This window comes from Cyclospora cayetanensis, unplaced genomic scaffold (assembly GCF_002999335.1).
Source record: "Cyclospora cayetanensis isolate NF1_C8 unplaced genomic scaffold, CcayRef3 CcayRef3_contig_76, whole genome shotgun sequence".
NCBI classification, from domain to species: domain Eukaryota; phylum Apicomplexa; class Conoidasida; order Eucoccidiorida; family Eimeriidae; genus Cyclospora; species Cyclospora cayetanensis.
Genome location: NW_020312748.1, coordinates 94489 through 121414, shown reverse-complemented (window position 1 = coordinate 121414; position 26926 = coordinate 94489). Strand labels below are relative to the sequence as shown.

Below are 26926 nucleotides of genomic sequence, written 5' to 3'. Positions count from 1 at the left end.
GCGAGGAGTTGAATAGGCCACGCATCGAGAGGCACAGTCCCACCGACCGAACAACGTTAAGCTCTGTTTTCCCCCCGACGCAATAGTCCATTAAGGTGTAAGCACGATAGTATCATTTAATTAGTACAGTTAAGTTCCATGGAAACGATGGATCTGCCAGAGCATTTTGATGGGGCACACCTGACGACGAAGTGAGGGTCGTCCCGTCAAGGATACAATACTATAGCGACGAAAAGGCTTTGAAACTACACAATATCAGCATTTCGCGAGCTTTAGAGGGGATTTAGCACTGATCGAAAACGAATAAGGATGCCATGACTGCGCTGCCTTTTGAAACATTGAGGCTTCCATCTGTGGAGCAAAGACAGTGGTCACATTCACCAGTATTACTAAAAGGAACTAAATTAAGTCTCTAAGTTTCAGATAAATATTATCCAGTGCATCCAATAGCATTTATCCTCATGGCTAATTTAGCTGTAAAAATTCGTCTAGCATGACGACCACCGGAATCACTTCTTTCAACTCAGCGGTCCTCGCTCTCTTCCTATCCTCCGCACTGGGGTTTTGGGATTGCATGGTGCAAAATACTGCGTCCATTTAGTGATATTCTTCTGCAATGCACTCAACCCGCTTCATGTGGCTATCTTACCTCGCCTCCCAGAGTGAAAATTCGACGAACTGCACTATTCTTTTTTTGTCGCCGACCGCCTACAAAGCAGGGCATTGGGCATCGTGGAACAACTGGCCTCGCACGCTATCCCGCCATACCATAGAGGCAGCACAACGCTAGCGTGTCTTCTTGTGCCTATTAGTTACTACCTAGACAGGACCGAGGTCCGGTAGCCGAGGATAATCTTTTTGAGGATCAATCTTAGTACATCGGGATATTATTTACATGTCCAAGTACTCCTACAGCACATTATACATTATAATTCCGTATAAAACGATCGTAAATGGTAATCTAAACTATGTTTAATCCTTGCCAACTACGGACGGTTTGCATACAGTAGTGGCCTAGATTCCACAAGCAATGGAAAGGCCCTAGCTCCCATAAATTTCTAAATGTGAAATTGCCAGATGTATTAACGGCATCACCCAAAGACAGCAAGAACAGGGACTTCCTTTTGCGCTGGAAACGTCATTTACGGAGTCACTAACACACTGGGTACGTGCTTATTTAACAGCACGCCCAGTCACGCCCGCTTTTGGCGCTCGTGGGGAGCTTTCGTTGAAGAAAGGGACGCAGCCACTCGTATTGATCGGGGAGACTGAACCAGATCTCTTGTTCAGCCACATTGCTGCCATTACCTGCACTTGCCAAGGCACTTTCATGGTCGGTGTCGTTGTGTCCTAGAGGGTCTATAAGGCGTCTCTGTACTTGGCACAGCGCTGCGTAGCGATCCAGGCAGTTAGTCTCCACAAGCAGTAGGCCCCAAGCACGCTGCATCAACGGCAGTACTAATTCCAGAGTGAGTGATATGTCTTCTTTGTGTACCTCTAGCAGCAGCTCATCGTGAATTTGCAGCACAACCTGAGCCCTGAGAGGTCTCCTGAGAGCTTGATAATGCGGCGGCAGATTTGGTATTCCCCCTACGCTTCCTCGCAGGGTAGATGCCCGCAACATGTCTTCATGGTCAAATGCTCGTTGTTGCTGCCGCTTAAGCAACTCGTCTACCCTTCCCGTGACATACTTCATAATGTCTGCTGCAAGACCTTGGATGGGGGTATTCATGGCCTGTCTCCTACAGCGGTTTTTCGTGCTGCTTCCAGTGCTCGTGGCGATACCCACTTGCTGAGGTAAAGGCTTTTTCGCAGCACCGATACGCTGAAGGAGTTGACCTAGCTCCGCATGCTGCTTCAGCTGTAACGATACAACGTCTGTGCCGTCTAATCGCCTGCTTCGTCCAATGAGGGTTTCGATGGTCCCTGTGGCCTCGGCAAATTGTGTATGCGTATGCATGAGTGCTCTCACGCCTTTGTACTCATTGAAAAAGCAATTAATTAGGTGGCGAGCATCTTTCAGAGGCGCTCGAAGCTGACGAGAGAGACCCCCTTCCGTCTGGCCATAAAGGATACCTGGGCACGCAACAGAGAGTGAGAGCGCACTCATCGACGCGAAAAATGTATTGTGCAGGGAAAATATGTGCGCATTTTTTATTACATTCATGAAAAAAGATAGCCAATTGTGATACAGGAGGTGTCCGGCACCCGGAGCAGCGCTTGTGAGCGTCAAACGAGACAGGCCCTCTTTGTAAACGCTCATGGAGCGTGGATTCACAGGAGATAATATGCTTCCTGCATAACCCGGAGAACTGTAAGGAGCACGCCTTAAATTCCTTCTATAAAGACTTAAAATACGCCCTTACCGTAGGTGACGGTTTTGGCAGCACTGCGACGTTCTTTTGTAACATCCTCCGGAGGGCAGCCAAACAAGCGAGAAGCCGTCAACTGGAAGCTGTCATATCGACGCCCTGTCTCGCCCGATGAAATCCCGCCACTTAGGTCGTTAAGCAGCTGAGGGTCGTTGGAAAGATAAGCAAGGATGTGTAACTCCATCTGAGAGTAGTCTATGGAGAGAAACCGCCATGGAGAGGATGGGGGCACTCGTACGGCATCCGCTGCAGGCATTGGGCTCCCATCCTCTCGAGATGCTCCGAGAAGCATGGCCGTCAAGGAACTGGTGAGGGCATCTCCACGCACTGTGGCCTCATCTGCCTTGCAGGGATTGACAGCAGATGGAACGAAAGCTCGCCTGCGTGCGCATCAAACCATGCGAGAGTGCATTAGCACACCTCAGTGTATACCCATGCGCCTTTAACCGGACAAACGAAAGAATTCAACTTGCGCCAAAAGATTATGTGTGCTGCATGCTACACGTTAGCACTACACCATCAGGAAAGCCACAAGGAAACTATGGGCAGCAACCTATATAACAGATGCTTTTGAACGGCCGATGCAAGCTTCTCTTGCAAAGAAGCTGCTTGATTGTGGCCAGCTCATGCACACACCTGATCCACCGCCATTCTTCTTGGTGATTCGGGATATTCTGAAGGTTAGGATTTCTGCACGCGAGGCGTCCAGTAGCGGCTCCTGAGTGCACACAATAGAGTGCAGCCCCTGCGCTCGCCCTTACGTGTGCGTGTGCCAGACGCACCGAAATAATGAAGCATGCGTTACAATGAAAAAAATAATGTTGGAAACCATAAAGTTATCCGCTTTGACTTCCCGTCCCTTAGGCGAAACGGAGGAATGCATACGGGTGCACGGGCACGCACACCGGATGCAGCAATTTTCGAAAAAATTGTACGGCAGAAGATTGTTAACTCGATCAAGACGATTTGTTCGGGAATGCATCTCATCATCATCCTCATGCGATCATCTCCAGCAGATAAAACTAGGCTATATCATGACCGACTGGACTGGTAACCATGCATGGCTGGTCAATACACCGAGAGGCAGAGATGCATGCAATGACGGACACCGCTATACTACTCGCAGAGCCGAACAGCAGCATGAGAAGCACGTGGCGTGAACATACCTGTTTGCAGCAGCGAAAAGTGAATGCGGTGCGTAAGGGGAAAAATGTAGGAAGGAAGAGACGCGAAGTAGGTACTGACAAACTTGTGGCTAGCTCGATATTTCAGGAGAGCCGAGAGGAGTCTGCGCGCAAGCACAGCCGCGGATTTTGGGCAGCACAACAGTGTGCAGCAGCCTTGGAGCGCTTCAAGATCCATAATCCCCTTCTCTCTAGGGCATACATGCACACGAGGCCAAGACTGCGCGGAGTTTTGTCTGGAGCTCCCAGAAAAACGAAATCAAGGCCAGTTAAAAAGCCACCACGGCTAAGAGCAAAAGACCAGAAGTAACACGAACAGCGGTAGTAGAACCACGGTTATTTGAGCGACGTACGCCGCCACTTGCGCAGAACGCGCGTCCAGTTTCTTGGAGAGTGCCTCGCGGAGCAAGGCCTGCAGAGCCTCGGCTCCAGTGGAGCGGCCTCCTGTGTTGCAGGGGTTGCTTTTAGTGCCTCCCTGGCTGCTTGGAGTCTTCTCCGTGAGACTAGAAACCGATCCAGCGCGCGTTGAAGGAGGCGGTGACAGTTGCAAGACGTCGAACAGGATTTCCGCAAGCTGGCTGAGGGAGGAGCAACGGACTCGCACATACACGCAGAGGCCAGCGAACTTGCTCGCCAGTATTTCACGCACGCTGGACGAGTCGAGAGGGCTCCAGCCAAGCTTGAGTGGGGAATTTCGCACTCAGACGGAGGCGAGGCGAAACCGCGAAAGGCATGCGCCATCGAAAGGGCCTAGAAAAAGAGTACCTGGGAGAGTTTATATTGACATTTGTACGACCAGTCAGCTGGTGGATTAGCCTCCAAATGTGCTGCTCCAGAATCCGCTGCTCTTGCAAGGCCTCGCCAAAGTCGCCAGGGGGCGTTTGCGGGGTTGTCGCAGGTTCCCCCTCACTCGGCGGAGGAGTAAATGCACGACTCTGCGGTAGATCTGCTGGAAGTGCATCAAGAACGCTTCCAGCAGCTCCATCCGCAGCGTCCGGCGTTTCTGGCGCATGCAGAGCAACTCCCCGATTCGCCCTCCATCCATCCGTCAAAATTGGCGTTGACAAAGACAGTCCCCGTCTCTCCACAGCCACCAGCGTGGGAATGAGCGGCCTCTCAACCTGCGCCCATACTCCCCAAGTGAGGCTCAGGCCGACAGTCTCTGGATTTGCGGGAGCCCCTTCTTCCGCAGCCTGCTGCTGTTGCTGCAGCAGCAGCTGCTGCTGCTTCTCCAACAAGACCAGTGTTGCCGCTCCTCGAGACTCGCAAAAGCCAATGACGTCTTCTGCGTTCAGGTGCTCTGGGCTTCTGGGGGGATAGCATCTTCGAAACTGCGCAGGAAGGCGAACAGCGAGTCCTCTGGATCGACTGCGCAGCCCAGCAGAGGTGTGCTGCTGCTGCTCAACGGTTTCGTTCGTTCGCCGAGTGCCGTCTTGCGTGGTGCCTGATGCGAATGAAAAAGGCTCTGGACTGGGAGCGACAACCGGCTGGAAGCTCAGCCGCAGGCGCGCTGTCGCTGCTGCTGCTCCTCCTCCTTCTCCTGCGGCGCTGTCGGGTAGGCGCGTTGAGCCGCAGTCCTTCGGGCCTGTATCGCGTTGTGCCTTCTTCTGAGGCATCTTGGCGTAAATCCCCCATCCAAACCTGCCAAAGAGGCCTTGCTGCAGCTGCTGCTGCTCAGGCGGCAGCAACGCATTCCTTGCCAACGGAAAACAGTGCCACGGTGGAAGCACACTACTGCGCTGCGAACGGCGCGTGCTGCCCTTCAGTGCCCGAGCAGGAGCCTCAGGATCCTCCCGCGACTTCTGCTGGCGATAACCGCGATGCCCTTTCGAAGCGAGATCGGCAATGCTTCTCGCCGCTGTTGTCATGGTTTCGACGATAGTGGAAGCGTATGGCGAGGCCAGAAGGGGCAGGAGCAGCGAGCTCTCGTCTTTGGGGAGGTTTGCATCGCCGCGCGATTGTACTTGTGGTGCTCCTCCTCTTGGAGCAGCTGAAGTCGTGGAATTTTCACCCGCGTGTGGAGGGACCCCTGCAGCTGCTGTATGCCCGTCGCAGCAAGCGGAGAGATCGGGGGTGTCTAGCTGCACTGGTTCCGCTGGTCTTTCTCCCGCAGTCGCAGGCGCGTCTAGTTGCTGTCGCTTTCGCTGCTGCAGGAGCTCATACAGCACGGCATGCTGCAGCAAGTCGGAGTTTCTGCTATTGGCGCCGTGCAGCAGCCACGACAAAACAGACGTGCAGTGCAGCTGGCGGTTCGCGGGGGGCACAAGGCCTATGTTGAGCAGCAAGTGTAGCAGTTGTTTTGCATTGTGTGCTGCCCAAAGAATTCGAGGGCTGTGAGCGTTCGGAGTCGTCGCACTGAGACTCCGAGGCGGAGCCGTCTCGGCGTCATCCGTCTTGAGCCGATCGGAGGAACCGGAGTTGGCGGGAGGCAGGCCGCTCATCCTCAAGCAGTCACGCAGCATCTGGAAGGCTGCAGAATCTCTGAGCAGCAGCGAAACGGGAAAGTGAAAGTGCAGGATATCCAGCACGGCCTGCTGTGGCTGCTGCAGCGGTGTCTGCTGCAGCGGTGGCTGCTGCAGCGGTGTCTGCTGCGGCAGTTCGTCAGCGAGAAGCCGTGACAGTCCGGGGGGGAGGTGGATGCTGAAAGAAAGGTGAAGGGGGCACAATGCGCTGGCAGGCGCATGGGTTCCTAGAGGGCTCGATGCCAGCCAGGCTACGGAGATGGGAAGCAACGGAGCACCTGTGTCAGGTCTGTTGCGTGCCTTGCTGCCTCCCTCGAGGCATGTGTGGCTTATTTTCACGACGTCGGGGGTGCTTTGAGTCGCTGCGCTTTTCGCCACTATGGAGAGAGACATCTCCAGAGGGTCCATGGGAACAGGCTCGGGGATCTGGCGTAGCAAGCCTCCGAGAGTAACCCCCGCGGCTGCCTCGAATGGGGAGTCGCAGCAGCGCCTGCCTTCGAACTGTTGCAGGACGGCAAGATACCGTAAACACAAAACGATAGTGCTGTGAAAAGCCTGAGCTTGCTGCAGGGGTGAAGGGGATGCCATTGAGCCTTGACATTCAATGGGGGGCAGCAAGGGTAAAACTCCTGTTTCTTCCCGGGAGAACACGACTTGAGAGCTCGCTGCCCGTGTTTTCGTGGCTGTATCTCCGTTGCAAGAGCCAGTAACTTCCGCATCAGAACCAAGAAGAAACTCAGCAGATGCAGCAGCAGCATCAGTAGCAGCAGTAGCATCAGCAGCAGCAGATGCAGCATCAGCAGATGCAGCATCAGCAGAGCGCCGAGTGGATTTTCGAGATGCACGAATGGTTGCTGCCTTAAGGGTGGCCGCTGCTGCTGCCGCTCCCGCATCTGCTGCTGCTGCGACATGGACTGCTGCCTGCATTTGCTGTCGCATGTGCTGCTGCACCGCTTCCATGTGGGGTCGTTCTTGCAGGCAAAATAAGCGGACTTGCATGTTGCAGTCTGCTTCCCCGTCAGAATCAGCACGTCGCGCTGCCGCAGATCCAGAAGCGGAGTCTCCAGGAGCTGCCGGCTTGTTGCTCCCTTGCCCATCGCCGTTCCTCAGGAGCTCTCCCTCATGGTCGAAGGCGAATGGCAGCGGATCTTGAAGCCTCGCGCTATCGAGCGCATGCGAACCGTCGCTGCTTCCGGGCAGCAAAGAGGCGAAAGGAGCCTGCAGGGACGGACTGGCTGCTGCAGCCGTTGAGGCTTTCTCAGCAGCGGAGTAAACACAGCCGGCGACTCCGATCACGGAGTTGGACGGCGCTGCTGCTCGATGAAACAGAAGGCGACGCTGCGAGAAGGCATGACGGTTCAGGAGCAGGGAAAAAGATTTCTCATCGGCTCTAGATAGGCTCAGAGGCAGCACCTTCCGGTGAGGCACCTGCGCACCATACACCCCAGGCAGCAGCAGCCAAGGCGTCGTCAGCACTGGCCAAAAGGACAGAAGAGAGGCTGCAAAAGATCCTCGGGGAGGACTGGCTTCGCTCTGCCTCCACGCAGCGTTTTGTGCTGCACCTTCTGCGGCTGCTCTGCCGGAAGGAGCTCCTGGAAGCGCTGGAGTGGAACCTGTTCCTACTGCGAACGACGCAGCATCCGCGCGAGAGGCGTCCGTGCGAAACGGCAGAAGAGACTGCGGAGCCGCCGACAAGTGTACCCCACAGAGCACAACCCCGGGAGCCTCCGGTGCATGCGCCTGCGACACAGCAGTCTCTGAATTTCCATAGTTGCCGATCCATGCTGCAGGAACGCCTTCCGCCTCCCCTGTTGTGGCAGCCGCTGCTGCTGCTGTATCGACTCCTCCTTCGTCGCTCAGTCCTTCCGCCGCTGTGTCTCCTGTTGCATCACCGCCTTGCCAGTCTGCTGCATGGGTGCCCTCGGCAGGTGCCGGGGATGTCTTTGCTGCTGCCGATGCAGACACGACTGCTAGCGACGCTGCTGCTTCCGATGAAACAGCTGCTCCAGAGAATCCTGCGTAGGGCTGGCTTTTAGCTGCTGCCTCGGGGGAGGGGATTTCTCCATGTGCTCCGCTGGCTGCAGAGCCTCCCGCGGAAAAAGCTGCAGCGTTCCCAGCCTGTATCCACTGCAGCAATCAGCAAAAGCAATTGGGGGAACGGTGAGCTACGCCACAGCTATGCATGGCAGCGCCAAGAAACACTGGACTGGTGGAAAGGGTTGTTTTGTTTTTGAGAGGCCCCTTGGGTAAGGAGAGAATAGATGTTTCCGTGTGCAAAGTCGGCTCGCAGGCGTCCCTTTCCCTCCCCCCCCTTTGGCAGACGGATTGCACTGCTCCTCTTTCCGTAAGCCACACATATACACGTACATACATACACATATACACATACATATATACTTATGCACATACATACACATACATACTTATACACATACATACACATACATACATACATACATACATACATACTTACATATACACATACATACACATACATACTTATACACATACATATATACTTATACACATACATACATACATACATACACGTACACCATACACCCCACCATACACCCCGCTTACCAGATCTGCCTGCTTGGACAGGTTGTACGCGGCAAACATCTGCTTAAGATCACCAGGGTCCACAGGCGTGAGCTCGAAGGAAGTGAGGCTACGGCTCCTGGCGGGTATAACTCCGCAATCCAAGGCGACAAGACGGCGGTTTGTGCACCACTGCGGGAGAAATTCCTTCAGGGCAGCCATCTGACTGGGTCTTAAAGAGGCCTTTTTGAGCTTCTCAGGAGACGCATGGAGAGCCTGAGCGAGGGAGGGCATGACACGGCGAGAGAGAAGAAGCGATAAAAGGAGGGACAGGAAACACATGCACCGCCACGATGTAAACATGCCAACTGAAGCAGCCACGGCACGCCACTTGAGGGCAGCTTGTAACCTACGCAGATTACCATGCGTGGCTGGAGCTCATAACTCGCACTTTGAGCATCTAAATGCATGCACGCAGCTCCGTGTACACGCATCTTTCAAGTACGCACACACACTAAATATTCAAACGTGTCAAGTGGGGCAACCCCACCACCACTCGTTAGTGTGTCTCGACACTGCACATCATGCACGCCTTCTCAGACTTTAAAATCCAGTGTGGCGCCCCTTTCTCTTTCTGCTATGCCTCATCTTCTTGCCCTGCTGTCACGCAAGGGGCCTCTTTAGCTAAAGTGCATGCGCGCTTCTGCAACTCTCTGCATAAACCTTCATGGAACGTTTATACGCCTATAGAGCACCACACTCCTGGGGTCCAGCACCATCAAAATCCCTCACTCACAGGCGATCAGCCTGTTCCCCTGTTACGTTGAATCTACGCCATCCCTGTGTGTGCGTGTGTGCACTGTCACTCGGCGCGCCAAGGCAGCCAAAAAACAGAGTGGCTAACCTCAAGACTCTCAACTGCCCGAAGAACCTTCTTAGCCGCAGCGACGCCGATTCCACGACAGCCGACAATTCCATCAGCACGATCTCCAACAAGCGAAAAAAAGTCAAGAAGCTGATGGGGATCCACGCCTGGCAAGGCAAGACACGCAGCTGCACCAAGAACAGTGAACAGCGACTCGCATCCTTCACCAAGAGACACAGAAAAGAGGAGCGCTGCGCAACGTAGGGATGATATTCAAAGAAAAGCAGCATTGCGTCAGAGGTATGTAGAAGTGGATATCCACCTGTCTGCATGCATATATATATATACATGGATGCGAATGGGTATGCACATGCGAAGACCCCTAGAATTGGCATGCACACATAAATTTGGGCGCAACTACGCGTCAGCCAGCAGGGTTCTCCTCAGCTGAATAATGCTGAAAAAATGGAGGAGAACTTTCACGGGCTTCGTAGGCACTGGGGCATGCGCAGCTACGCGGATATAGCTCCTGCCCGCGCAGCTGCCGTTTGTAAGGCTCCACAAAACACCTCAAAAGTTGCACGGCGCAGTTTGAGCAACACACACTCCTCCCCCTACCTCCACCACGGCGAAGCACAAAAACTCCGCCCAAGTGCGGCCTGTCTTGGCCTTGCTCATGCAAGCCGTCATCCCTCGCAAGGCGCTGCCTTGTATTATACCTTCCCACGCTGCGCCTCATTTCACAAAGAAGCTCGGGAGTCTGTCCTCCCTCCCTCCTCTGTAGGAGTGCGTGAGTCACAAGGCCCCTTACCGTATTCCTCTTCAACAAATTGGCGGTCCAGGAGGCGGCACTGGCGATGGAGAGCCAGCAGACTCACACGGGGGGTGCCCCCCTTCGACTGGTAATTGTACCTTAGCAACTGCCGCAAAAAGCATAGAGCGACTCGGGATACACATGCATAAGAAGCTGCCGACCATCAACTAGAAGACAGTCGCAAGAGCCGCGCGGAGGCAGCCGCGTCTACTTCAAAGCGCATCACAGAGTGCAGCAGCAGCAACACACCAGTGGCGGCAGTACGGGGTCTTCAGGAAACAGACGCGAACGGAAACGGCAGGAGCAGACACAGCAGCAGTAAACCTCGATTCGATGCAGCAGCAGCAGCAGCTACAGGGAGAGTAACAGAAGAGACACAGCAGGCACCGTATGGAGGGCCAAGAGCGCAGCAGACAAGAGTCACCATGGCATCAGACAGACTCGCCTGCAAGAGATCCTTATCTACAGTTGCCACAACAACTTCATCGAACACCGGAGACTCTCTCCTTTCCTGCTGCTGCTGCTGAGGCTCAGAAACTTCCGTGCAGAGACGATCGACGAGTGTGGCAATGACATCGTCTCCCTCTACGCCTTCGACTTCCAGAGGCAACAGCCCTAAGCAAAAAGCGCACGCTGGCAGGGGCCCCAAAATACACAGAGAGCTGCGCAGATCAGCAGCGGCCGAGGCGCTAGCAGCAGCGGAGGAAGCAGCTATGCAGACATGCAGGCAGTCACAACAAATGGCGTGCTGTACGCAGAGGGGTTGTATGCCCCGCAGAGGTACGCCTACGTACCCATTGCAGCGCAAAGATGCTTGGCCTTCTGGATCTGCTCCGTTAATTCGAGAGGCGGGTGTGTTCTGTGACTCTTGTAAGAATGGCTAATAGCCAGTCGAGAAGAGCGGCCTGTAGGATGGTCAAACACTACTGCGAGGTGAGACGGAGACAGCAAACGGCGTATCTGCAGCCATTGCACACACACACACACCAAACGCCTGGTGAAAACACAGGCTGTGTGTGTGTGTGTGTGTGTGTGTGTGTGTGTGTGTGTGTGTGTGTGTGTGTCGTGCATCCCTATATCATATGGCCTAAAGATAATATTCCAAGGGGGGAGAGGAAGGGGGGAGGTGTGTGGGGAGGCCACATGGGGGCCCTTGACGCTTGGGGCCCCTTCGTGGGGGCCCTTGACGCTTGGAACCCCTTCGTGGGGGCCCCCAAGGGCTGCATGCCTGCATAATAATACCCCCCCTGAGGTTTTGAGGCTCGATTACCTGAACAAGAGACCTAAAGAATCCCATGACTGCACCAACATTGTCGCCGTCTCTGTTCTTAAGACTTGGCATTGCATGATAACAACGAAACATGACGCAGCTGCCGTCCACGACCACAAAGCGACGGAGGGGCCCCTGGGAGTCCAGGGGCCCCCCTCCTCCCCCCCTTACCCCAGAGGGCAGCGCTGTGTCGCATGGTGCAGACGGAGCCGATGGCTCTCCGCATGCCGCAGGCAGTGCTTGTTCGCACGCAGGAGCGCTCCTTCTCCTGTCGTGCAAGCGGAACGGTCCTGGCCTTGAGGAGGGGGCCCCCCCCCCGGAGCTTTCTGCCTCGGGGTTAGTCGTACTTTCCCCTGAACAGCTCGCTGTTGCTCCAAAACTCCTGCGGCTGCTGCTGGTATGCGTCGGGAAAAGGTACCCGGAGGTGTGCTTTGGGGAGCTCGTACAGGGGCCATCCAAGCGCCACGGGGAAAACAAAGGGGGCCCCTCATCCGAAGGGCCCCTGTCGACAAAACGGGGTACAGCCAGCCCTCCTCGAGGCCCTCGTTGGGCCCTTAGAGGGGCCGCACGAGGAGTGCACGAGACGAGGCGTCGACTGAACGCGCTGCCTGCAAACGCATGCAAGCCTTGTGGAATACGCAAAAGAAGGAAAGCCGCCGCCGCTGCAGCTGCGGCTGCAGGAGGCCCTGCCGTTCTCAAGGAAGGACGGAGATCTCGCATGCATGTGCGTCTAGGGGAGTCTCCTCGCCTCATCTCCTGTATACTCCCCTGCGGAAGCGGCTGCACGGCAGAGGGAAGGGGGTATCCCCGACAGATGGCGCTGGCGAAAGGGGCATGCAACACCAACAGCAGCACCAGCAGAAGGCCCCTGCCCATCTGTCTCATACGGGAGCCCTCATGTGAGCCATTCACAGAGAGAGCACCCGTCGAGAGCAATGGTGGTGTGCTGCAAGCCGGCCAAAGACGCTGCCCTCTCTCTCTCTCCTGCTCAGCACATACTCATGAATTCATGAAGCTACAAACACCAAGCGGCATGCTCTTGGAGGCACCACGAAAAATTGAGAAACCGTATCTCCTGATATGCTTCGAGTCCTAGTCAGCTGATTAGGGCCCCCCGTGGGGTTGTGTACGGTTGGCTCCTCGAGGGGCCCCCTCTGAGAGCGTGTGTGGTGGGTTAGTCTGGAGCGAACGCATCAGCGCAGGGGAAGAAACTTGAGGAGCTTTTCTGCTAGGAATATACTAGGAATATACTGCGCTTTATTTAACCTCAATTGTCTTTTGTAACATTGGACGCCTGTTATGCTGTTACTTTAGATTCAGAGTCTCAGTGACCTTCCGAGGGGAGGGCCTCCCGATGCCGACTGGCATGTGGCGCTGCTCGCACACATTGTACGGTCCTCATCTTTCTGGAAATATGTCCGTGTGTGTGTATCTTGGTGTTTATGTGCCATAAATCATTGCTTTTCTCTCTCTTTCTCCAATTGATCCTAGGCTTCTGCATTCATAGCTAGATTCCCTTCGTACCACCTGCCTTCTGTTCAGCTTGACTGAGGCACCCGCCTTGTAGAACGCAACTGAGGCAGGAGACAGTTGCTTCGACTGCACGCAGGAGTGCCTATATACTTTTTAAACGAGAAACGAAATGGGCTTTGGCGGTGATTCTGTGTATCCCAAGCTAGATCCACGTGCGCGTGTTCCCCAAGACACCTGGCGCACTTCGTGCATATCTTTCCCTGTTCAGTAGTCACAAAGGGAATCGCAGGGCCAACAAATCCGCTGTTTGTGTCCCTTGAATATCTGCGTTTTCTCTCACGTACACCGGATTGCTTGTCCGCATGAAATTCTCCATGAGTAGTGCGGCGGACAAGGAGCAAGGGAGCGGCTTAAAAGCAATAGTTCATGACTCTCTGTATATTTCTGAATTGCTTTAGGGGCTAATTGTTTTCCACAGAGTGCATAGGAGAAGGACGATAGGCAATGTCTAGGAGGCTTTTAGAAGGACCAAGAAGTTAGCAGCCTCTGATTCGGGTGTCTGGGCTCTTCAAGCCCCCTGACCGTTCAGATTTTTCTTCCAAACAATATGTGCATAAGCTGCTGAATCAATGCGTTATGTCCCTAAATTAATAAATATGCACCATCGACCCTCGGCACCGCGACGGTTCAAAGCAGATACGATTTGAATAAGAGTGAGTGGCAAGTCCGAAGGAAACCCCAAACGAAAACTTTCAGGCATTTTGGTGTTGCTTGATTTGCTGCGCACTTGCACGTGGCCGCGTTCGCCATTAGCGTCCGACAGCGGGCCATGTACGTAGGAAACATTTGATGTTTGCTTCCATGCTGTAAAGGCGATGAGGTCTCCAGGCCTATTTTTCGTACCACGCCCCCCACTGCCTACCCGCCTCTGATCTTTTGCTGTATATTTGTATAAAGGCCAGTATCTTTGGTGTTTTTATTTGGTAGCAATTAAGCTCTCGGACCGTGCGCACATGTCCGGAAGGGCTCAGATCTTCTGATCAAGGGTACTTCTCAGAGCAGCCCCAGTACCGCACGAAAAGGAAGCATAAATCTTTGGACGACATCAGAGATTGCTCAATACAGCGATCCGTACGAAAAAAGGTAGACGGCCGCCGGAACAAGAGGGACCGCCAACTTAGGCAATAAGCAAAAGGAGCTGCAAGACGGGTGTTGCAACATTTGGTTCCTATTCCTTGGCGCGTCACAGGAGAGACTCTCCGGTGCCGCAGAGCACTCACATGCACCGTAGAAAAGAAGAAGGGACTGAAGGACTAAAGCCTTGCGCAGGGTCACACCCCTAGCACTGGCCTCAAACAAATACCGCTTGCTGTCCCTTACCATTCGGCCGAGTAAGTTGCCTTTCAGAAAGGAGGTTTGCGCGCCTATACATATATGTATATATACTAGCTAGTGTTTGTTACCTGGATGGTGCTAGCCAAAGAGAAAGCACAGCCTGCACGCGCTACCGCATTACCAGGTGATCACATTACTTGTCTGCAGCATGCCTCGCAGTATTCGACTCTCTTCTCTCTTCTCCTACACAGGGCTGGCTGTGTGCAGGCTCCTCTTGGTAGCAGGGAGTTCTCGCAGGCACGAGGTCAACAACGAGGGAGAGGTGATCTGAGGCTGGCCACAGCTGTGAATAACATCCACAGAGAAACAATCCACAATTTCAGAGTCGGCATTTGCCCCCTTCCCTTCCCTCCCTCCCTCCCTCCGTTACTTTGAGCAGCGGGGGCAATCTTAGCACCAACAGCAGTTCGAGCAGAAATGGCACTTCCAGCCACAGCAGACTCAACAGCACCTCCACCAGCGACTAAAAGTCGAATGTTAGCGACTAAAAGTCGAACCAATGATGATTCCTTACCAGATTTGGACACGAGCCGACGCATCCCTGGCTTAGCAAACTGGGAAGCTGATACACTTGAGCGACCTACACATGGGCAGCACGCCGAACCAGAAAAATGAGGGACTGTGAAGATGAAGCAGGAGAGGCGGCGCGCATCGAAAGAATACAAACAATACACAAGATAAAACAGAGCACACCAGTTGCAGCGTAATTCAATACACAGGCCACCCCTTCCCTTCGGCTCAACGCTTCACGGACAGGCATTTCTAGCTGTGCAGACGAAGTTGGGTGGCTTACTTTCAGATTGCCAGGGCTAAAGAAGATATAATCTATGCAGCCTTTCTGCCAGCCATGATATGCAGTATATGCGGGCTCCTCTAGAAATTCTTCCATAGGAATGCTGCTGCTGCTGCTCTTGCTGCTGCTGCTCTTGCTGCTGCTGCCCTTGCTGCTGCTGCTCTTGCTGCTGCTGCTCTTGCTGCTGCTCCTCCGGGGGTTGGTTGCAGGTGTCACGGACGGTGCGGCCTCTTTTTCTAGATTCTGGCTGTCCTCAAAAAGGCTTGGAGCGTCCCCTGAGCCTTTCTGTGATTGCCATCTCGACTGTGGGGTTGTTGGGGGAATCGCGTATGCACTCTTCAGAGCGAAGGGCAGAGACACCAGGAAAGACTCCTCTTGTTTCGGTACTCCCAGTGCGCAAGAGGCGAGAGGCAGGCCTTGTCCCCCCTGCCTGTTCGAGGAGGGCTGCTGGTGCTGCTGCTGATTTTGCCCTTGCTGACTTGAGGCGGGTTTGTCTATTCGTGTTTCTGTTTTGTCTGAGTCAACGGCTGCTGCTGCTGCGGCAACCCTTGATGCCGCAGCTCCTCCTGTCTCTGACCCTCTAAACAGCATCCTGACAGACTTTTCCCAGCTCGAAGCAACCCCCTTAGGAACTTGCGTAAGGAGGCGCGAGGCCTCTGGGGCACTGTGGAGAAACATTAAACAACATATTACGAGACGCAAGCGACTCAACATTTGTAGAAGCAACCAAAGGCACACCCCATGAAACACCAAAATGGCCTTACACACACAAATACACGTAGAAAAGCACACACAAATGCACACACAAATACACGTAGAAAAGCACACACAAATGCACACACAAATACACACACAAATACACATACAAATACACGTAGAAAAGCACACATAAAAGCACACACAAATGCACACGCAAATACACGTAGAAAAGCACACACAAGTACACACACACACACAAATACACATACAAAGGCACATACAAATACACATACAAAGGCACATACAAATACACATAGAAAAGCACACACAAATACACACACAAATACACATACAAATACACACACAAAAGCACACACACTTACAAACGGGGGCATGGCGGGCGAGAAAGTAGAATATAGGCGGTGATGTGCAAATAGCAAGGTTGAAACGTCGAAACTTAAATGCAGAAAGAAGCATGGGCAGCAAAAAACGCCTGCAGGTTATGAAGGTTTCTGCTCACTTCATTGCAGAGGCCCCTGCAAAGCAGTGCCCCATGGACCTGATGGGATACATCTTAGAAGACATCAGAAACTGGCCTGTAAGCGAGCGAAGAAAATCACAGCGTGCAGGGGTTGAGAAGAGGTAATCTTTGAGCCGCGCGGAAAGCCCGTCACATGATAGGCATGCATTCGCACAGTACGAATAGATGGGAAGCGCAGGACGAAATAGCCGGTGAAATACAGAGAAGGGCATGCGTGAGAGGTGAACAAGAGAAGTGCAGACACAGCCCGGCAATTATGTATGGGCGGATGGGCGCAGTACCCCCAAAGGCCTTGAAGGCTGTAAAACATGCAAGCAAGCGCTTCTTGTCGAACACAAGAGACACAGTGCAGAAAGTGTCTCCGCCAGAGAATAGCCGAACGCGCATCTCAGCAGCGCTGCTTGAGGGCACAACTTTGCCAAAGGTCAGTGGAGAGGGAGCACATGATGAGGCGTGAAAATGACGCGTGGCGGGCAGATACGACCAGTGAAGAGAAGCGCAAGAATAGGCAGGGAACAAGAGACAAATGTGGAAGCGCAGTTTCAAATCTTTGAGAAGCACAAAAAAAAAGGGTCCCCCTGCGGCGAGCAGCACGCGTTACACCCGCCTTTTGTGGTATTGGAGACTAAGAATTCGACAGTCCAAGGTGGCTGTTCTGCTGGGAAAACGTAGGGCAAGCTGCTGTGAGCAATCAATGCAAGGGGCAGGAAGCGCGTGGCCCCTACCTGAGAGTTTTTCCCTGGAAAGACGGCTGAAATCCATGGTGCCTCGAGTCACAAGATGGTAAAACGGACTCTGAGGGGTGAAGTTGAAGTCTCCGCATGCAACAACATGTACGAGTCTCTCTGCAGCCTCTAGTGTTCGTTCGTTAAGGCCCTCAACCTCTGCTCTGTAGCGCTCGCCCTTCTCTGATGCCCATGCAACTAGCGCATTCCTGAGGGAGTTTGCCTCGGCTCCAGGGCACCTTAACGTCTTAGGATGAGGCCAGGGGTGAGTAGTTCCCCCTACAGTGCCAGGATCTCCCTGTGCAGACAAGCGTCCAAGGGCATGTGGAACAGCCTTGGAGTACGTCCTCCTGACTGTTGACGCTGAGGCGGAGGCTGCACCGTCCCTCAAGACGGAGAAAGAGCCTTCCGTGTTTGTGAGGGCTTCGTATGCAGTCAGAATCCCCCGCAGCCGCATGTCGTGGAGACATCTGAAAAAATACAGCAGCTGCGATAGCTTTACATCGCCTCGCGCGGGAGAGAAGATGAGATGCGTGTTGGCTGCCACTAAGAAACGGGGACCCGCTGCTGCCACCTCATGCCGCTGCTGCTGCTGCTGCGAGGGTTTGACTGCCCTCTGATCTTCCTCTTGCCGCATTTGTAGGTGCTGCTCCTGCCCATGCTGCTGCCTGGGCAGTTCTCTCAAGAGCACGACGAGGGCCACTTGGTCCTTATCCATGATGCTGCAGCGGAGCACCAGCACAGCGGAGAGCGCGTGGGCAGCAGGGGGGGTTAGCAGCGCCCGTAAGGGCATGCCGGGAGGAGGGAGTCGCACTCAGCAAAAAGGAAAGGGTCAAAGTGGTGAAAGAAAGGGGAGAGAGCACTGAGAAACGTAGGAGTCATGCCCTTAGACACCACCATCCACACCCCGCGGCGGAACGGAAGAGAGACCTACGAAGAGAGACTACGAGGGAGGGAGCTCAAGACACGCACGTCAACGACGGCAAACAAGGACAAAAAAGGAGCAGCTGAGGGGCAGGAGACAAGCAATACAATAAAATGCTTAGGAGCAACGGGGGTGCCGAGAACAGCTCCTGAAACTGCACCTAGCGCTGACCTGCCATCCCTGAAGTTGAATTCGCACGCAGCGTGAGTCACGAGACGAAAAACGTCTTCGCGCCAGAAGACAGCCGTTCCATCACTTCGCGTCTTCGATGTCAGACGCTTGTAAACCGAACGATAACCGTAAGGACCTAACTGCTGCAGCAGCCACATCCCAGCAGAAAAGCAGCAAGTGCAACACCTAGAGCCATGCAAAGGGCATACTACGGCTGCAGCGGCCGCTGAGCCTGCAGGCAGCACAATGCGGTAAACGCACACTGCGCGACACCTCTCACGACATCTACGCCTCGAGGGGCACACAGACAGAGACAGACTTGGTTGAAAGAAGCCACACGACACTCCTCGACCTCCTGGAGACAAATAAGGGCTGGCAGGTGAAGCAGGAGCTCGTTGAGAACCGCAAATCCCCTCCTTGACCAGGCTAGCAGCTGCGCATCCTGGGGGGCAAAAACAGCAGGCACCACCATCCAAAAGTCACAAAGGTAGCATGAGAGGGGCTTTCCCCGAATAAAACAGGCACACGCTTCCTGCAGCCTTCCTCGTGAGGCTCGTGTCTCCACATGCAGTCTCGCGTGTAGATCAGACGATGAATCGCACTAAGAAGAGACCGCTCATATGCTAGTCCGCCGAGGATTCGTCCCCCCAGAGGTAGACTAGACACGCGCGCGCGAGAGAGAAAGAGAGAGACTAGGGGCAATAATCGAGGCTGCTATAAGAGAGGCGGAACAGATGCATAATGGCAAGAGGTGAGCCAGAACCTGAACCACGAACGGCAGCAACAGCAGCAGGGAGGGGGCAATCACGCAGAGGCACCTCGCCTTGCACGTCTGGGGCTAGACTCACTTGTTTGACGTATTTCTCGTCGACAAGGCTCTCTGCGAGGATGTTGAAGGACATAATGCGCCAGTTTCCACTAGCGGGGGGGGTTCCAGGAGGCAGTCCTACCTCCTCCGCATACGATGGGGAGGGAGACAGCCGAGGGTTTGTCGGAGACAGCTCACAGGGGTTTTTTCCGCCTACTGGCAGCCACTGCCGTCCGAAGCCTTTGATAAAACTCTCTACGGGCTTTCTGTATGCGGCACGAGTCATTTTTTGCTTGTCTTGCTGCTGCTGCTGCTGGTGCCAACTGTGCAGCAGCTCCTGCTGCCGCAGCTCGTCACGCTGCTTCGCTGCCTCCATCGGATAGCCGCTCCTTCTTGTTGCACTCACTGCTGCTGCAGCGGCCTCTTCTTCCTGACACCCCGTCGGTAGGCGGGGCGCTCCTGCTCCTGCGGCACCCCCAAAAGGCCACCTCTAGACGGCTTCTGGAGGGTTGCAACTACAGTCGTGCAAACACAAGGAGCCTGCGTACAGGCGGTGCATTAAGAAAGGGAGTAAAGGCGCCGACTCACCTCCAGTGGCAGTCTCAGGAGCTGGTGCTGCCTTTCCGGCCGGCCCCTGCTGCCACTGCCAGAGCCACTGAGCCTGCTGAGAGTGCCACATCCACAGTGCCCTCCGCGAATTCCCCGGCAGGCGCCCACCGTTGCGCTCTCCCTGTGCAAATGCATTCCTCGGAGGAGCGTCACAAACACACTCAGCGTGGCATCTGTGCTGTCGCAGGCTATGCCACTGCTGCTGCTCTTCTGAGAGGCCCTGCGGGAGTGTGGCGCTGGGGAGGTTCCACGGAGGGGTGGAGAGCGATTGCCGCAGCCCCAGTGTAAAGACAGAGGACGGCATTTCCTGCGAAGATCCCCTGTACCGCAATGCTGCAACGTGGTTGCTGTGCTGTCTGCGGGGATGCCGCACAGGGGCCCCTTGGCAGCAGCCTGAAGGCCGGGGTGACACCCGACCAGCAGACCTCAGACCCCTGGGTGCAGTATGATTCCTTGGCATATAAGTCACGATCTCGATAGCAACAGGCGGCCTTGTCTTTGCGACCACCAGAGTACTACACTCCAAGCTTCGTAGCATGGCTTTTGGGGGCCCCCGTCAGTTTCTTAGGGCCCCCAACTGCCGGGTTACCGGGGCACTAGGGGCCTCCTTACGCGCGCATTGGTGCAGACAACGAGGCCTTTGCACGGGGTAGAAGCCGTTGGACAGAGTCAAGTGGGGAAAAGGACAGGGGCGAGCAGGAGCACCGACAACCCGCACAGAAGCGCAGCAAACACGGCAGCACATCTACCCGGATCCAAAGAGCCATTCGGCTTCCCTCCCTACACAGACACTCACTAAAAATATATATAAAAAGAGAGAGAATCCACGGGCTACAATCCAAGAATCAATTTAGCTGCGCTTCGGGGCCTCAGGTGTTCCTTGAAAACACTGACTGCCGCCAGGCGACCTTCCAAACCGCAAGCAGCCTCAAGTACAAGTTGTGCGGGATATTCATCCAATAACTCGACACAGCGAAACCAATTTATTCCAGAAATACATTTTCATGAACTCTAGCGCCGCCATGCGACGCTAATGCGAGCGCTCCTCACCTGCGCCCTCTGCTGCAGGGGGCCCTGAAAGCCCCCGTAAGTCCTACCATGGCCGCTGCACTGCACCTAATCAGACCTTGTCTATCAAGTTTTCAGCCACTGCACAAGCCTAGAAGCGCAGCGAGACGTGTTCGAGTGCTCCTGCCTGTGCACGATCGCTCTGCGTTCGCTCCTGGTGTACTTGAAAGGCACGATGAGCAAGCGACAACATGCCGTGAGCAAGCGAAACACGGACAACCCTATCGGTAACCGTCACTACACTGAAGCAATCTTCGACCACGTCGATGTAACTAGTTGGCGGCTGAACCGTGCTGGCGGGTGGCCTCTAGGATGTCTCCTGCTCTTAGGAATGAGCTCATTCCAGACTCGTACGGTCCTTCTATGGGGTTTCTGCACATGTCTACAATGAGCAGAGTTTGGGCCCTGCTGCGCTAAAAAAGACTCGGAGGTTATGAATCGCTCGGTTAGCCTACTCTCGCTGTCAGGTAGCACAGCACAAAAGCAGGAGCGTATTCAAGAAAGGAAGTAGCCCTGCACCACTAACTGTACGCACTCAGTGAAAGCTTGCACTCTGGAGGAAGCTTCGCAAGAGCGACAACCCTAGAACTGGTTAGGTCACTGCGTGTCTCGCTGCTACCTCCTCCTCCCTTCGGAAGCACTCTCCCGATGCCCCCAGCTTTTCTGTGCATAAAATACGTCCATAAATGCCTTACTTTCTACCTGCTCCCATGACCTCTCGAAAGTTGCCTTTAAGCAGTGCGTAGAGGCAGCCTCGGGGTGTGTTTTGCACGCCTGCCAACCCTTGCAAGCGCGGGTCTGTTGCAGATGCCGCTGCTGCTTGGAAGCCCCCCTCTCATCTAACCGAGGCTTTCCACACAGAACAGTTAAGGCCGGCAGTAGCCACTACCTCATGTTTCGGATTGCACGCTACCCACAAAGGGGCCCCCCAGTGGGGCCCCAGGGCAACCCTGTGCTTATGCGTTATATCGCAACAGCATTCCATGGCCCTTGCATCTGCGGACGAAGCCCCCGAATATTCCATAAAAGGTGAACATCCTCTCCTTTGCCTGCCTCCGCAAGTAGAGCAGCGCCTTGCATGCTCCTCCCCCTCTGCGGATCCCTTCTGGTAACCCTGGGATGCTGCTGCACCCTTTAGGGCTTGCGTAAGGTCGTACCCGTACACCCAGCCATCTCTGTTGCCGTACAGCAGCACGTCTGAGTGAATGTCTACCGCATGAATGAATCCTTCAGTGGACACGCTGCTGCCAGGGGAGAGCTCGTCTCTTTGGCTAAGGTCTCCCATGAACGCCTCTATGAGGAAAGCTCCCGCCTTGTCGAGCTCTCGCCCCCAAAAGGAGGAGTTTTCCGTGGAGGATCCCTTTGGAGGTACCCATACAGCTGCGAGTTCCCCGGTGAAGGCACTGAGTGCGAGTAAACGGCCCTTGTCAGTGCCTATGAGCAGCCAGGCGCCATCAGGCGAGAAGGAGAGAGAAGTCGGTGTCTCTTGCTGTTGCTTGGGCTTTTGCTGCATGAGATACTGCGAGATTTTGAATCTAAGGAAGGGTTCGGTGAGGCGGTTAAGATCCCATAAAGAGACCAGCCCCTCTCCCTCGTAGAGAGCCCCCACGTTCCCTTCGCCTTCGATGGTTGCGAGAGGCCTCCGCGTGTTCGCCTGCCTCTTCCAGAGATACATCTCCTTCTCGGTGCAGAAATACTTGATCCATCCGTCATCCGTGCAGCAAAAAAACGTGCTTTTCTTGGGGTGTACAGACACCCCGGTCCCTGGGATTACCCGAGCAGACACCGGAAGGACCTTCACATATCGGTTCTCTCTCAAATCCCACAGCCGCAGATTGTACGTATGGCCTCCCCCTCGATTAATGAAGGGGAGTGGGGGCCCCTGTGGGCCCCCGCCGCCCACCTCTGCATGCTGCAGCCGTCCCCCCGCATCCGCTGGTCTGCCTGCCGTTGGGGGCCCCCCTCCGGACGGCTGCTTGCTCTGCTTCGCCGGGTGCGGGGGCCCCTGCAGCTTGGAGGGACACAGGCAGAGGTGGTTGCTGCTGGGCAAGATGTAGACGCTCTCAATGCCGTGTCTGTGCGCGTGCAAAGACCTTATAGACACACCCCGTCTGAGGTCGTGTATGTGCAGTGAACAGTCCCAGCTAGCTACAAACAACAAGGAGCCATCTGAGGAGAAGCACAATCCGTTGGTCCGCATATTCGAGTCGCGTAGAGTGTAAGCATGGCTGTATCGCACACCTGCGCTGTCAGTAGCACTACTACACTCCAACGAGGCTCCCACAGACCGCGGCGTGTGGAGTGGAAGCTCCAAGGAGACTCCTGGTGAGCCTCCTCCGCTGCATGCGGAAGGGCGTACATCCCAGCGGCGAGTCATGGCGGAGAAAACGAGCAGAGAGGGCGCATGTGGCGAAAGCTGGGGTGAAAAAGGCCTGTTTTCCTCGGCAGAAGAGAGATGGAGAGGCAGGCGAGATATTCTAGGGAAAGGCGGCACCAACGGATGGGGAGGCGGAGCGCTCAAGGGTCGGCTGGAAGGGGCTACCCAAGAAGAAGAGGGCCGTCGGAAGCTGCAGCAACACCCCCGTAGAATAAGAAAGGGTCCCGGAGAAGACAGAGAAAAAGAATGGTTGCAGGTATATCGCACCGTGTCAAAGCGGAGTAGGGGCCGTTAGCACACGGCGCACCCTGGATACTCTCTGCGCATTCGAGGGTCTCTCGGAGCTACAGGAGACAGTGAGGTTGTTCCTCACGTGGATAATGCAGCAATACAGGGGCTGAGCAGCGCAAAAACAGCCGAAGAATGCACAGCAGGACAGATCGTGGACCATAAGGAATGAACCGAGGGGCTAAGCAAGGAGGAGCCGGAGGTTGTGCACCCCCGGCAGCAGCATGAAGAGACAGCTTTCGAAATAGCTCATTCCTCCGTCTCATGGAATTGCAGTGAAGTGTAGAGCTGCACTTGTCAACGTTGGGGCATGGGTACTGGCGAGAGGGGGGCCCCGGGGCCCCCCTCTCGCTGGTGCCCAAGGATCCCCTGCTTGCTTCTAACACCCACCCACCCACAGACCCCCTGCAGCGATTTTAGGGGTACACACGTTAGGACATGCCACTGAAGCCTCCAAACAGGAACAAATACCCCAGCGCCTGTAATATTTGCCGCATTTTTTGCCTGAATGCATGCGCAAGATCCCTGCGGTGTACTACAAGCGCCTCCAAGGAAGGGTTTACGTAGCTATTTCCTGCTTAGTTTCTGAAATTTCCCTGCTCTCCCTTTGGTTGGTGCTTCTTCTTGTAAGATTCCTGATTGCCCTGCCCCTTTGCGTGGTGTCCAGACACTCCAGGACATACGTCTTCCCCTCCGGCGTATAGCCTCCCCGAGGCGGTTTGTCCTCATTATCATGGAAGAAAGCGAATGGGGTGACCCCCGGTTTGCCTCAGACGATGAATTCGCGTCTCCATCGGATCTAGTGGACGCCCACCCTCGCACGCAGCCAGGAGGAGATGCCCTGTCCTCCTTTTCCTGTTGCTGCACTTCCTGCGAACCCCGACAAATCGCGCAAGAGTCTCAGACTCTAGGGGGCCCTCCAGAGGGCCCCCTTAACCAGCCCAGCGCTCTACGGACGTCTCGGACCACTTCGACGAGCTCTCCACTTCCAGCCTTGCACACGAGCAGCAGCAGCACCAGCAAGGAAACAGAGGGTCTTCCAGTTTCCATTTTGATGCTACAGTATCCCCTCTTCTTTTGCGACGTGGATTTACCCTTTACCCTAGAGCTCAAACGCAGCTGGAGGGAAATCGGGGGGCTAGCCTCGTGGACGCTTAGCTCCGCTAAAGAAGGTGGGCCGCTTCCTGTCTAGAGAGAATCCTCTCACTCTCTCTGTATCTATCTATCTATCTATCTATCTATCTATCTGTCTCTCTGGCAGCTCTTAGGAAATCGGGTAAGGCCCTTAGGGCGTCTCAAGCCACATGTCGTGTGAAGCCTCTCGCTAAGCTGCCTCGCCCCTGGGGTATCATCCGTGCAAGCGATCATTTGGCATACGAGTCTATGGTATTTGCCAACAGGAGTGTGCGATGTGTTCGTCCTAGGAAACGGCGTCCAGGCACTTCGAGACAACAGCAGCATCAGCTTTTGGCAGTCAGAGGGGCAAGCACCGCACACTGTAACCCTGCAATTCAACAGGGAGATGCCTGTCACGCGAGTGGATCTGCTTGTCAACTTCCACTTGGATGAAAGTTACACTCCCAAACGCATACAGATCAAGATGGGTACGACGGCATCCCCAACATATTAAGGCACATTGCATGCATGCATGCATGACACACGACACATCCCCTTTTTTTCTCTACTATTTCTCCACCAGAGGCTCCCGCCTCCCGGCACACACTACACACTACGCAGCAACAGACAGCCCTCCCCTCCCTTCTGCTTTCTCCTATGTCTCCCTTCTCCCTTCTACTTTCTCCTATATCCCCCTTCTACTTTCTCCTAAATCCCTATTCTACTTTCTCCTATATCCCCCTTCTCCCTTCTACTTTCTCCTAAATGCCCCTTCTACTTTCTCCTATATCCCCCTTCTACTTTCTCCTAAATCCCCCTTCTACTTTCTCCTATATCCCCCTTCTACTTTCTCCTAAATCCCTATTCTACTTTCTCCTATATCTCCCTTCTACTTTCTCCTATGTCTCCCTTCTCCCTTCTACTTTCTCCTACGTCCCCCTTCTCCCTTCTACTTTCTCCTATATCCCCCTTCTCCCTTCTGCTTTCTCCTACGTTCCCCTCATGTGGCCGTCTCTCCGCGTGATTGGCACTTTATGTTGGAGGAGCAAGGCCCGTGCATGCCCGGAAGGAAGCACGACTACCCTCTTTCTGCGACACGCTTCCAAGATATGAAAAGGGGGCGGCTTTCTTGCTCTCAGAATACGAGGAGCTTCCATTCCCTCACTCATGCCTACCCCCAACGCACAACTCAAGCGCTTACCGCTAGCGACCAGGTGTGAGGACGTGCCCCAACACCTCCAGAGGCGTTGCAGAGACAGCCTGCATGCGTTCTGTGTTCAAAGGCTCCTCCCCCGCGACCTTATCCGTCGTCAGAGACGTGGAATTCGTCGTGACTGATGACCAAAACTGCTGGTGGGGCATCGAGTTGACAGCGGCCCACGCCATCAAGGTACTTCTGAAGGAAGTCGAGCTAGCGAAGCCGAGCAAGCCTCGACACCGCAAGGAAAAAGTTCTCTCCTCTCGAAGCATCCACTCTCCTTCTTCTTTCCCACTATGCTACGGCTTCTGTAAGATGTACTGTGCCTTGCTCCCTCCGCGCATGCTGCTGCACCCTATGTGGCACCCCCAAAAGCCCCTCCCACGACTATCGCTGCCTTCCACGTCGCAGCTCGTCAACGGCCTCGAGAACCACTCACAGGAAGCCCTCGACTTGGTGCTGCACGGTGTAGAAACAAGCGAATACCTCCGCGCAGCCTGCCTGCAGATTGCGGTGCTTACAACCCACCAGCAAGGTCGCGATACTCACATTAGACAGGTTCGCGAGGCTTTCGATTGAGAGGGCACTAGAAAATCTCGTGTCCAGTAAGGAGGCAAGAGTGTAGGGCCCAAGGAGGAGTCGCGTTCCACGACTTTCTAGGAAATAGATAGCCTTGGAGAGTCCATCTGGCGATCAGCGTGGGGTGGCTGCGGCTGTCTCGCGGCAACAAGAGACAGTTGTCTACTCCTTGCACACGTGGACTCAGCGCAAGGCCCCTCTCTGTCTCTGCGCGTTGCTCTGCAGGTTCGCATATACGGTCCCATCGAAGGCTATGAGGACCCCTCCACTGCGAATCTCTCTCGTCAAGGGAGCAGTCTCTCGATGCATTGTGAGCCGCATCCTCTCTTCCTCCGTGTGCTACCGTTCCCCGAGCGCTTCGCCTCTCTTCTGCTGTCCTCCCCCTCATCAGATCAGCGAGCATGCGCAAACAGCGGCTGATCGGGTGCGTTCTGGACTGCTTTCCTATGCAGACGAAGGGGCCTACGGACTGGATCTTGCGGGGGAAGGAACAGATACTCCTCACCTCAATCCCAGAGAAACCGATATGCCTGCTCTCAGCAGAGCATGGAGCCAAGACTTCCTCGCGGCTCTGGCCGGCACCCAGCCAGCTCCTCCTTAAGCAGCAGCAGCAGCAACGGCAACAAATGCAACAACACAAACAACAGCAGCGG

At 54.7% G+C, this 26926-nt stretch overlaps 4 protein-coding genes across 4 annotated transcripts; 1 reads left to right on the top strand and 3 right to left on the bottom strand.

The window, feature by feature from the left end:
• Positions 1–1177: 1177 nt before the first annotated feature.
• LOC34621374 lies at positions 1178–11963 on the bottom strand. Its single transcript, XM_026335666.1, has 17 exons — positions 11804–11963; positions 11509–11693; positions 11033–11198; positions 10684–10853; positions 10236–10344; positions 9464–9591; positions 8982–9053; positions 8602–8835; positions 7495–8145; positions 5568–7356; positions 4525–5486; positions 4322–4461; positions 3910–4134; positions 3539–3660; positions 3009–3090; positions 2367–2752; positions 1178–2076 (listed from the first exon to the last, which is right to left on the bottom strand). Exons 1-17 carry the CDS (start codon positions 11961–11963, stop codon positions 1178–1180), a joined length of 6480 nt encoding a protein of 2159 aa, XP_026191451.1.
• Positions 11964–13615: 1652 nt separating this feature from the next.
• Positions 13616–17852, bottom strand: LOC34621375. The gene is made up of 7 exons (XM_026335665.1): positions 17135–17852; positions 16389–16464; positions 15725–15833; positions 15170–15643; positions 14891–14956; positions 14514–14659; positions 13616–13946 (listed from the first exon to the last, which is right to left on the bottom strand). Exons 1-7 carry the CDS (start codon positions 17850–17852, stop codon positions 13616–13618), a joined length of 1920 nt encoding a protein of 639 aa, XP_026191450.1.
• A 3698-nt stretch (positions 17853–21550) lies between these two features.
• Positions 21551–23092, bottom strand: LOC34621376. The gene has a single exon (XM_022734593.2). It carries the CDS (start codon positions 23090–23092, stop codon positions 21551–21553), a length of 1542 nt encoding a protein of 513 aa, XP_022591101.2.
• A 1021-nt stretch (positions 23093–24113) lies between these two features.
• LOC34621377 lies at positions 24114–26874 on the top strand. Its single transcript, XM_026335664.1, has 6 exons — positions 24114–24552; positions 24805–24984; positions 25780–25886; positions 26106–26252; positions 26499–26543; positions 26665–26874. The coding sequence occupies exons 1-6, from the start codon at positions 24114–24116 to the stop codon at positions 26872–26874; spliced, it is 1128 nt and encodes a 375-aa protein (XP_026191449.1).
• Positions 26875–26926: the final 52 nt, after the last annotated feature.

Bases quoted from the DNA above. Each gene is read 5' to 3' on its own strand.
- LOC34621375 (XM_026335665.1), bottom strand. From the start codon at position 17,852: ATGGATAAGGACCAAGTGGCCCTCGTCGTGCTCTTGAGAGAACTGCCC. The intron at 14,660-14,890 runs GTAAGGAATCAT...TGTTATTCACAG, and splicing joins TCGGCTCGTGTCCAAATCTG to CTGTGGCCAGCCTCAGATCA. The intron at 13,947-14,513 runs GTAATGTGATCA...AAAACACCAAAG, and splicing joins GCGAGGCATGCTGCAGACAA to ATACTGGCCTTTATACAAAT.
- LOC34621376 (XM_022734593.2), bottom strand. From the start codon at position 23,092: ATGACTCGCCGCTGGGATGTACGCCCTTCCGCATGCAGCGGAGGAGGC.
- LOC34621377 (XM_026335664.1), top strand. From the start codon at position 24,114: ATGGAAGAAAGCGAATGGGGTGACCCCCGGTTTGCCTCAGACGATGAA. The intron at 24,553-24,804 runs GTGGGCCGCTTC...TGTTCGTCCTAG, and splicing joins GCTTAGCTCCGCTAAAGAAG to GAAACGGCGTCCAGGCACTT. The intron at 26,544-26,664 runs GCGAATCTCTCT...CCCCCTCATCAG, and splicing joins GCTATGAGGACCCCTCCACT to ATCAGCGAGCATGCGCAAAC.
- LOC34621374 (XM_026335666.1), bottom strand. From the start codon at position 11,963: ATGGCCCCTGTACGAGCTCCCCAAAGCACACCTCCGGGTACCTTTTCC. The intron at 10,345-10,683 runs GCGAGTCTGTCT...TTTTTGCGGCAG, and splicing joins TAGATAAGGATCTCTTGCAG to TTGCTAAGGTACAATTACCA. The intron at 5,487-5,567 runs GTGAAAATTCCA...ACCTCCCCAAAG, and splicing joins AGGGGTCCCTCCACACGCGG to ACGAGAGCTCGCTGCTCCTG.